This window comes from Abramis brama, assembly GCF_963993115.1.
Source record: "Abramis brama genome assembly, chromosome: 4".
In the NCBI taxonomy this organism is placed as follows: Eukaryota; Metazoa; Chordata; class Actinopteri; order Cypriniformes; family Leuciscidae; genus Abramis; species Abramis brama.
Genome location: NC_139966.1, coordinates 9,379,539 through 9,391,726, shown reverse-complemented (window position 1 = coordinate 9,391,726; position 12,188 = coordinate 9,379,539). Strand labels below are relative to the sequence as shown.

General features: G+C 37.9%; 1 protein-coding gene across 1 annotated transcript in view; it reads right to left on the bottom strand.

The window, feature by feature from the left end:
- The window catches only part of LOC311082053 (uncharacterized protein), a 127,726-nt gene that overhangs the window by 43,124 nt on the left and 72,414 nt on the right, over window positions 1–12,188 (bottom strand). The window contains exon 11 of the mRNA XM_084112797.1: window positions 8,296–8,469. Coding sequence (XP_083968923.1) covers window positions 8,296–8,469 — 174 coding nt within the window. The remainder of the gene's footprint in view (window positions 1–8,295; window positions 8,470–12,188) is intronic.

Genomic DNA, 12,188 nt, shown 5'->3' with positions numbered 1-12,188 from the left:
CACAAAACAAACACTAAATATGTGTCCATAAGACTTCTGAATAATGCATTTTGTCACCTAGAGTTTTTTTCTTCAAAATGATGTGAAAATCATCCTCCCTAATCATTCACATAAAACAATACATTGATTTAAATTCTGTAAGACACTTTTTGTTTGGAAAGGCAATATGCGAGTGGGCGTGATTCACACCTGAGGAGACAATGCCCCCGCATAATGAGGCTGAATACATAATGAGCCATTCATTCAGGTGTGTGACTGAGCCACAAGAAAAAATGCAAGGACAATATATATATATATATATATATATATATATATATATATATATATATATATATATATATAATTGGTTCACAGTTGGAAACACAGTTGTTGTTGTTGTTGTTGTTTTTTCACAAATTGTGCATGCAAATTCTATAATATCCAAGGTAAACATTTCTAGTAATTGTGCAGTTAATTGTTCTCATACTGTATTTTCAGAAAGTTTTGGAATATATTCTCTACCCATATGTGTCACTAATAAAACACAATAAAAATAAGGCTTATATTGACCTTTTAAGATTTTATATAAGATATATATATATATATATATATATATATATATATATATATATATATATATATATATATATATATATATATATTTGCTATTTTATTAAAAAGGTTATACAATTACAACAATTAAAATTTTAACAATATTTCAAGTGTAATCTTTCTTTGTAAAAATTAAAGTATACATTTTATCATATTTATTTCAAAGTTAAGGATTCATTAGTTTGAATATAGCCTGTATATATTTAACATATGATCAGAAATTGGCAACATTATAAGCTTATTTGATGTGGCAGTATTTTACAGTAAAAACTTTATCATCTATCCAATTTTTGAAGTCGATTTTTACTCATCTCAGTATAGCAATAGAGTTTGGTAAAAGCTATTCATTCATTCACACACAAAAACGCGATTCATTTTTAAACAGTATTTGTGCCAGCTGTAGTAGCTACACAACAGCACGCATCTGTGCGTTCATTCATTCACACACAGAAACGCGATTCATATTTAAATCGGAGAGTCTTTTTGCGTGTACTGACACTTGCGATTAGAACAAAGCAAATATAGAACTGACCTATTCCTTGGCCGGATCTGTTGCTCCTCGAAATGAAACTTCCAGCACTTCTGAGGTAAATTTTCCAGGATTATTATTAAGATAGTATTATTCCTCACAGCTAGGCCTGTCACGATAACAAATTTTGCTGGACGATAAATTATCGCGATATCGCAGAGCATCAATCATATTTCGCGTTCGTCCATCTGTGCAAGAGAAGTTAACCCTTTAAGCATGCGCGATGTTTCAGATAGTATGGTAAGTGTAAACACATGAAATGGATATGGGTCACAGTTGAAAGAACGTGTAAACGGACGGTCAAATAAATCGGATAAAGGTAACAAATCAGAATTGGGCATCAAGCCCTGCAGTGTAAACGAGGCCGAAGTGGCTTGAACGGTCGGATTCAAATCCGTCTCGAATGCGTTTCAGAGGGCATTTACACCTGGTCTTTTCACGATCAATAGCTATCCCATCTGAGAAAACGCATGAAGTTGCCAGGTGTAAACAGCCGCTTTGGTAGAGGGAGAGAGAGAGAGAGAGAGAGAGAGAGAGAGAGAGAGAGATGAGGAAAACAAACAAGCATGCAAATGGAATTATCGCGGCCGGAAAAATTATCGAGCTCATTTTTTTTAATCGTGCGATTAATTCCTCGAAATGAAACTTCCAGCACTTCTGAGGTAAATTTTCCAGGATTATTATTAAGATAGTATTATTCCTCACAGCTAGGCCTGTCACGATAACAAATTTTGCTGGACGATAAATTGTCCAAGAAATTATCGCGATAAACGATAATATTGTCGTTCTGAGACCATTTTCATCTAATATAATAATAATGGCATAATAATGCAGGTACACCTTTTCAAAGATCTATAAACTTTTATTCCTTAAGAATATTAAACATTGAAAACAGAAAACATTTTAAATATCCACAAAAAATGAACAAAACAACCAAAAACAATAAAAGCAATGGACTCTGTGTCTGTTAACAACACAATTCACTTGAATAAATAGCAAAACAATACATAAAATGGATGTAAGCAAATCGCACTTCAAAAATATTAAACATTAGGCTCAGACATAAATAGTGATACATTCCATAACAGGCAAAACTGCCAGTTAGGACCTTTGTAAACAAATAAAAAAAAAAAGCCTCAACAGGCCATATCACACCATTTTGCACTGTCCTCCTTCCTGTTACTTTGTCGACTAAACGCCCGAGTGATTGTGTACTGTCGGGAAGACGGAGACGCACTTTATTGCATGTATATGCTACGCACTGAAAATACTATTACACGCGGGGCTGTTTACACCTGCCCACTTCATGCGTTTTCTCAGATCGGATAGCTATCTGATTTATCAAAACGATTCCATTTACACCTGGTCACATAAATGTGTTTTTGCTAAACGGATTTAAATCCGATCTTCAATTCCCGTGCTATATGCAGATTTAATGGAGTGCACGTCACGAAAGCAACAGATATGAGCTGCATTTTATTGATCATCAGCTAAAATTTCAAAATCAAAGACAGCAATAAGAGAGAGCAGTAACAGCCCTGGGGCCTCATTTATAAAGCTTGCGTACGCACAAAACGGGGCTGAAAACATGCGTACGCCAGTTCCTGCGCAAAAGGTGGGATTTATAAAGAAAACCTTGACGGGAAAATTTGCACACCTGCACGCAAACTCTGACCCATGCGTACGAACGTTTTGGAGATGGAGCACTTTGGCGACACCGATGGTGAGCTGGAGTTAAATGTATTTTTGGTCACTTTTATACAGAAAATCTAAAGAAAATGAAACATATACAGAAAGATTATACAAATACAATTTCAATCACCAAGCCTGTCACTTGAAGCAAATATCCATTCCTTATTAAATGTCCGCGGCAGCGAGCGTGTTGAGCCGTTTAGTGAAACTGACGCAAATAACAGTTTAAATAAATAAAATACTTCTGATATAAACATTTATATTAAATATGCCATTCAAATTAATGGAGTTAAACACTTAAACATGAAATCATTACTGAAGTTACAACATTTTTTTAAATTCAATCATTAGAAATATTTGTTTTGGATGCAATTGTTTTTGAACACTTTTCCTGTGGCGTGCTTTAATGTTTTAACCACAGAGATAATTGCTTATCATGATAATACCAGATTGTCTGAGAAAATAGTTTTGTGCAAATAATGCCCAAGGCCTATCTGTTTCCATTAAAATTATAAATCAATTAAAAATACAATTCGGCAAGTGGAAAAGATTGAGAAAAACTTTATCTGAAATGTATTTTACACTATTTGATTTATGTAAGCTATTCAAAAACAAGGCAAGGATAGACAACTACTTGATTTGAATTAATGTAATGTTTCTTGTACCGTTTATATCAGTTGCATATGATTATTCATCCACGTGATAACGTTTAAGTTATCACGTGGATGAATAATCATATGTAAATGATATGCAGATGAGGATCTGCATAGTAAAACTAGGCGTTGTAAGCTCCATATATGGTTATTTCGGGTGGAGACGCATGTACGCACAATCTTCCGCTGACTGGGATTTATAAAGTGAATTCTGCGCGGGTTCTGGCGTACGCACGGTTTTATAAGTCTGAATATTTTTTTGCGTACGCCATTGTTGGCTTTCGGGCGCACGTACACTTTTGTAAGGTTCCTACGCACAGTTTTATAAATGAGGCCCCTGGTAAGATAATTTCGTTTCTTAAGAATTTACTTTTAATGATGATGTTTGTGTGTTAAGCATCTGCGACTTACTTTCACTTTGATTTGCGATAGTTTGCACGTTGGCATGAATAGCTCAGCTGCTCATCTGCGGTGATGCGTGTTCCAGTAGCGTCGTCATATCTGGCTATAACATGACATATAGCCTATAACACGCTCTCACACGTTTATTTTTTTAGCATTTTTGGGAGGAGTACACTTTACATATGTGGTTTCAACAACCAGATGCATTTACACTTGTTTTGTCTGGAATGCGCCCAGACCACCTCCTGAAGGCCTCGTTTACACTGTCAGTGAAATGTGACCCAATTCCGATTTTTTGCTCATATGTGACACAGATCGTTCTATGACAGTGTAAACAGGAAAAAAACGCATGCATTCGGATATTTCGAGATCGGTTTCAGGCCTCATTCATATGTGTAAATAAATCCGATATGTGCCAATGCGACTGTCATGTAAACAGGCAGATCGGATTTTCTGAGGCATTAGGCAACGTCTCTGCTGTTTAATGATGCCAACGCGCTTCTGCAAAGGGACGGATGGCCCGACGAAATGTTGTGTCGTCGTAGGAGAGGAATGTGAACGCTGACACAACATTTCAAAGGTTGGCTTGCTCATCCTAAAATTTAACACAATATGTTCACACCAGTCCTGAGATCTCTCTCGCACACAATAACTGAATCATGCGCAGGCTGCAATGATGGCACTTGTCGTCTTCTTCCGCCTCATAATCATGGTGATGTTTAGCGAACTTCGCATATATCGCAGAGCATCAATCATATTTGCGTTTGTCCATCTGTGCAAGAGAAATTAACCCTTTAAGCATGCGCAATGTTTCAGATAGTATGGTAAGTGTAAACACATGAATTGGATATGGGTCACAGTTGAAAGAACGTGTAAACGGACGGTCAAATAAATCGGATAAAGGTAACAAATCAGAATTGGGCATTAAGACCTGCAGTGTAAACGAGGCCGAAGTGGCTTGAACGGTCGGATTCAAATCCGTCTCGAATGCGTTTCGGAGGGCATTTACACCTGGTCTTTTCACGATCGGATAGCTATCCCATCTGAGAAAACGCATGAAGTTGCCAGGTGTAAACAGCCGCTTTGGTAGAGGGAGAGAGAGAGAGAGAGAGAGAGAGAGAGAGAGAGAGAGAGAGAGAGAGAGAGAGAGAGAGAGACAAGGAAAACAAACAAGCTTGCAAATGGAATTATCGCGGCCGGAAAAATTATCGAGCTCATTTTTTTTAATCGTGCGATTAATTGATTTGACTATCGCGACAGGCCTAGTCACAGCGTCGTAAAGTACATGAGTCTGAAAGTGAACTCGCGATGTGTGTTATCCAGCTGATTGTGGGCGTTTCACTGGTTTGCGTGGATCGCCTCAGATCATTTGCGTTTGAATAGCACGCGCTCTCCGTTGTCACATTCTGGGTTTTGTTTCTTGTTCCTGGTTCTCGTCTTGTCATGTGATCCTTCCATGTGTCTTGTCATTGGTTAATCGTCTGATTATTATTCACAGGTGTCCCTTGTCTTGTCGTTAGTCTTGTGTATTTAAGCCCTCATGTTTGCCCTGTGTCTTTGTCTAGTATTGAATGTTTCTAGTTGTGTTTATGCCTTGTCCAGGTTCTTGTTTTGAGTTACCAGTTTACAGTCTTTATGTTTGATTTTGTTTATTATTATTAAAGTTGCATTTGGGTCCGCTCCATCTTGCCTCCAGAGGATTCATTCGTTACAGAATACTACACCAAAACATGGACCCAGTAACTAAACTCTGCTCCATCTTCCAGGATGGCCGCCCCATAGAGGACTATGTGGGTGAGTTTGTGGCTTGTTGCCACCGGGCCCCGCTGGATGACAGGGAACTCCAAGATTGTTTTTGGAGGAGGAGCTCTGCCGTCACTGTCGGTTGATCTCGAAGAAGACAGGCTCCCTAGCGTGATCCCATTCAGTCGACATCGACTACGTCCTCCGTTCCCTCCTTCAGGGAGCGGTGGGTTGCATACGCAACCAGGACATTAGTTGAGCTGCCGCTATCTGTTGTGTCTGTGCAACCTGTCAGCTGGGGCAGTGGCAGCTCAGCAAATCATATATCCTATTTTGTGAATTGTTCATTCCCGATTGGCACACATTTTGCCGCCCTTTCAAAAGTGCCGCTCTAGGCAATTGCCTAGTTCGCCTATATGGACGCGCCAGCCCTGGCTACAACAGGCTTGTAGTGGATTAAAGCAAGGTGACAGATTTATTTTTACAAATCTGTCAAGTCTTGTTTTGGTTTTGTTTCATTTCAGTCATGTTTCATGTCCTTGTCATGTGATTCCTTGTTAGTCATGTGATCCTGCCATGTGTTCCCTTGTCTGATGTGTCATGTTGTCATTGGTTAATTGTCTATCATTGTTCACAGGTGTCCCTTGTCTTGTCATTAGTCTTGTCTTGTCATTTAAAGGGACACTAGGTAACTTTTTAACCTTAACTGAACAGCTTCGGAGTCAGTGGTATGGTTATATTACTTATTTCGGGTTGAATGGTGGTGGTTTCGCACCCCCCTGGTGCCCGAGAGCGGAAAAAACTCACTTGCAACTTTGGGACGCGGGTCGGTGTCAGGAAGTCTCGCGTGATATCAGGTCTCGCGATGTAACGAATTGCTTGACGGCACTGCACACGTACACGCCCCCATTCAAGCACCGGCGGGCTAGCTATAAGCAAAGGGCAACGATAGATTGAGTTATGGCTGAGGCTGAGCCTGTAAAAAAGAAGCAGAAAGCTAGGAAATCTTTGTCGGAGGACCAACGAAAGAGGAAACGGGAGACTGACCGAGCAAGAAGTCAGACTCGAGTAAATATATCGGACCGGCTTTTTCAGAATGGTGAGAACTGAGAGAAACAGAAGCCTGCAAAACGGATGCTGATCCTGCTGTTGCACTTGTAAGTTAAGTATCTTTGAATTAAACTGTGTTTAATATTTAAATTTCAAGTAATTGCGACCTCAGGATGTTTGCTATTGTCTGTAAAGGTTTTTATTATGATCGCTGTCTGTTACGGGCTTACTAGTACGCTAGATACTATAACTTTGATGTTAGCATTGTCATAGCAAACATGTTTGATTTCTGTAGTTGTTTGGCCGTTCCTCTGTCGGTTTTATTTGTGTAACTTACACTCTTATTTTATGTCACTAAGTCAACGCGTCTGATAATACACAATATCAGACGCGCAAAATGTTGCACATTTCATGATCGAGCTAGAAAAAACGTTCTGATGTTTTCTTAGACAAGCAAGGTAAACCATCATTCTACCAGATGAACTTATAGACCTTGCTAATATAACTTTAGACAAATATTAGCCTCCGATATATATATATATATATATATATATATATATTTTTTTTTTTTTATTTTTATTTTTTATGCTCATGCCCATTCTCCCAAAAACAAACAAACAAACACGAAAGCAGTTCGCCTCGTTCATATCGTTCGTTCCCGGTAAAAATACTAGTATGCATGACAACACAATAAAAAAAAAAAAAAATCGCCATCAGTTGGAAAGAAAATATTGCTTTACTTGCCTCGGTAAACATAACTGGTTTTGAAATAGCCGGTTCCTCTGCTCAGCTGGGTTGACAGCTGATCAGCTGGGTTGCTCGTGGCGAGGGGGGAGGAACAACAGTTCGTTTTTACGACAGAGTGTTTGAAAGCATTATACTACCAGACACTAGGGGGAGCTCGTAGAGAAAAAACACTCAGACTTGCATAATGCCCCTTTAAGCCCTCATGTTTGTCATGTGTCTTTGTCTTGTATTTTGTTTGTGTAACCGCTGTTGTTGAAGTCCTATGTTTCATGTTTTGCCATGCCACGTCTTTGTTTTATGTTTTGGATCTTTAAATAAACTGCACTTGGGTTCTACAAACTTGCCTCCAGTGGATCCCTACGTTACAATAAGTTATAACTGTAATTAAACTAAACTATACCTGCACTATCTCCATGCAGCATATATTATATTTTTATGTAGGCATTATTGTCAGACACCAGTTCGAACTGAACACCGCTAGTACAGATTCTAACATTTTATTGTGTGAGATTGTCCTGTTTGTTGCCACCGGAGCATGAGCTCGTGAAGCTCTGCCCTCTTCTTGAAAGGGAAACAATTGTTGAATATAAAGTAAGGTGAAGATCGACATTACTGAAATGATTTGACAAAGCTATATGGAACTGTAATGTGGTCAAGACATGACTGGAACTACTTTAGCTCTGGGTTTACTGGACAATAATTACACACATTCATCAACCAATCAGAATGAAGCATTCAATAGTATAACTAGAGCTAAACCTCTATTAATTATCAATTGGAACTTTTGTAAATGTATGAAAGAATTAAAGTCAAACTAGTTTGTAATAAGTGAATATGGTAATGCTGTTTTTGGAGTGGTTTAATCAAAACTATTCCTGCTTCACATACTTGAGTTTTTCCAGTGTGCAGTTTGGATCCTCCAGTTTTTCAGAGAGCTCCTTGACTCCTGAATCTCCTGGGTGATTGTAGCTCAAATACAGCTCTTTCAGGTGTAAGGGGTTTGAACTCAGAGCTGAAGACACATAACCACATCCTTCCTCTGTCACCATACAGCCAGTCAATCTATAAAAACACACAGCAACAGTCCTCATGACTTGCACATTTATACCTACCTCAGCCATTCATTAGCTATTATTTGTAACTGTGTGAAAAAAATAGTTTTAGCAGAAAACTACAAGGAGCTAATGACAATAAAACACAAGTAGTGACTAGTGATCTCTGGTTCGTTAACAAATCTTTCTTTTGAACCTTTTTTTTTTTAACAGGTCGAACCACTTCACCAAATTGGACTGAATCAATCTAAACAGTTTGTGTCTTGAATCAGCACTGATCCACAATTTACTAAAGTTACTCACTTTTGGACGTGGCTGACAGTCCCTCCGACTCTAAATAAACCAATTATTTTAAAGGTGGAAACACAATGCATGGTTTGTAAAACTGTCAAACTAAACATTTATTTTGTTTTATCAATATTGCAATATCTTTTCAGGAACAGCTTATTAAATTTTTAATTATGTTGACAAAGTTAAAAAACATAACCAAACTTTTGCCAAGGTTTTAAGGGGGAAAAGTAAATGTCTAAAATGTATTAATCAAAACAGTTTAAACGCACTGAACATACTGGAAACTTGCTTCGACTTCGAGATTGACAACCTGCTCAAAAGGATTACAACGGAAGTCCTTAAAGAGGTTGAAACTTCACTCGACAGGAAAATAGATTGAGTTGTGCAGAGGCTCGACGTCTGTTCCTCGAAACTGGTGTGGTTGGACATGCGATTTGACGAAATAGATTGCCGAGTCTCAGGCATGGAGGTTGCTATGACTTCACAAGGTGCAAGGTTTACAGAGTTAAGAGAACAAGCTGGAATCCGCTGTGGAGAAAATTGACGATGTTGAGAATAGGAACTGGTGGTACAATGTTCGGATTATCGGTCCCCCAGAAGGCTGCGAGAGTAGCAACCTGGCTGCCTTTTATCAGTCCTGGTTACCTGAGATCTTACAATTCAGTTGTTTCAAGGGGGATTAGTTAAAACTGACATATGCTATCGGGTCCCCTCGTGCCGACCGCCAACGGATCAACGTCCTTGTGCTGTCATTGTGAAATTTCATTATTAGCAGCACAGAGCCCGGATTAAGCAGGCTGCAAGGAAAGTGCACAACCTGGAGTACAACAGAGCCAGCATCATGTTGTTTGAGGATTTTTCCGCAGTAGTGGTGAGGAAGAGGCAAGAGTTTTTCAAGTTAAACAACGGCTCAAGGAGAAATGAATTGCCTTTACTATGTTCTACCCGGCAATTCTTAGGATTAAAGTGGACAGGTGAGAAAGGTTGTTTAACCCTCTGGGGACCAAGCTGTTTTTGGGGTCCTTGAGATGTTCTGACATGCCTTGACATTTGTGCTTTTTTCAGTTATTTATAAACATGTTAATGGCTAAGGTGTAAATTCACTCTATATAGCACAAACAGGGCTACCATAATATGCGAGCAACGTGTATGTAGATGTTTGTATTTTTAAGAGAATAATGTTTATGCGTGGTTATTGGAAAAAATAAAAATGAAAGTTGCTGAATTAAGACCACAAAACACATATTAAATATGTGTCCACAAGACTTTTGACTAATGGATGTTGTCCCTTTGAGTTCTAGCTTCAAAATGATGTGAAAATAGTCTTGCTTTATCGTTCACAAAAAAAAAAAATACATTGATTTAAATGGTGTAAAACAGGTTTTGCTTATGCGAGGGGGGGCGTGAAGGAGGAGTAGTTTACACCTTAGATTACAATGTCCCACCCACTCTGCATAATGACTCTGCCTAATGAGCCATTCATTCAGGTGTGACACTGACTGAGCCACAATGCAAGGACAAAAGATGTATTTAGACTCATATTGACCATTTAAGATTTCGCTTACATCTCTCTTGTAAATATGTTTTGCTATTTTATTAAAAATGTTAAAAATATTAAAAATTACAACAATAATTACAATTTCAACAATATTTCAAGTGTTCTCTTTCTTTGTTAAAAAAAAAAAAAAAAAAAAAAATTATAGGCCTACATTTTATCATATGTATTCATTAGTTTGAATATAGCCAACATTGGAACATCTAACATCTTAGTCTATGACTTTATTTTTGACAAAAATAGTATTTTATATATATATATAACGTTAGATATGAGCAGAAATTGCTAAACAAAAGCTTATTTGATGTGGCAGTATATTCTACAGTAGCCTAAAAACTGTACCCAAATAGTCAACAAAATGTTGTCTTTCATACTTCGCCTGACTGTAACGTTGTTTTTATGAAATATTAGGGCATATAAATGCTAATTTGCAGTTTAATACGTTTCTTATACAAATACATTTTATTTCAACATATTCCAGTCGATTTTTACTCATCTCAGTAGGCTATAGCAAAGCAGTTTATTCTTTCACACACAGACGCGCGATTCCTATTTAGGCTAAACAGTCTTTACAAATATGTACCCTTCATTCATCTCACAGAAAGGCGAGTCATATTATAGAAATGCGATTCATATTTTTGCGGTTTACATAGGCCTACACTAACGTTATTCCGTAACGTTATTCCACATCAACATTGAGAAAAGAAAACAGCCTACCTCACTACTCAGCGGGATCTGCTCCTCATATCAGGAGATATTGCTCCTCATATCAGCACTGTTCTGAGGAATCTTTTCTCCATAAGGTAGGCTATATATGTCTCACTCGCGACGCTTTGTTTACAGCTGATGTGGGCGTTTCACAGCTCTGAAATGGTTCTCAGAATTTGTGTTTGAATAGCACGCGCTCTCCGGGGAGTGGTCACATTACTTTTGAATGATCTCGTAATGAGCTCGACTGGAGTCGCTCTCTTTTTATACAGATTACAGAAGCTGAGAATATTTGTTTTTTATATAAATTACTTCATTTAAAAGATGCGATCTCAAGCTTTATGCCCGTGGGTCTGTTTGCCTGTTTGACTGAATTTTCGCGGAGTTATAGATCATTTTCGAACGCGTTTCAAATGGGAGTTTACTGACAGAGAGAAGGCAGAAATCGCATCATGTTAATTTTTCTTTATTTGTCAAAAAGCAAAACACTTTATTTTTATTGTGAGTATACAGAAAAAAAATAGAAACTGAACAGGATCGATTGATGTATTACACGAAAATGAAAGATCAAAATTAACAGAGCATTTAGTGTTTATTTTTCATTGCTAAAAAAAAAAAACGAGCAAAACGCGCGGGTGCGTTTTTGGTCGCCAGAGGGTTAACCCTCTGGGGTCTAAGGTGTTTTTGGGGTCCTTGAGATGTTCTGACATGCCCTGACATTTGTGCTTTTTTCAGTTGCTTATAAACATATTAATGGCAAAAAAAAAATTACACACTATTTAGCACAAACAGGGCTACCATAATATGTGAGCAACAAGAATGTACATGTCTGCATTTTTGAGAGAATAATGTTTATGCGTGGTTATTGAAAAAACTAAAAACTAAAGTTTCTGAAATAAGGCCATAAAACACATTCTAAATATGTGCCAATAAGACCTTTGTCTAATGGATGTCATCACCTAGTGTTTTTTCTTCAAAATGATTTGAAAATCACCCTGCCTTATCATTCACATAACACAATACATTGATTTGAATTTTGCAAAGCACTTTCTGTTTGGAAAGGCAATATGCGGAGTGGGCGTCAACGATCATGCATATTTAGTGGTTCACACCTGAAGAGACAATGGGGCCTGCATACTTAATTAGCCATTCATTCAGGTGAGTCACTGAGCCAC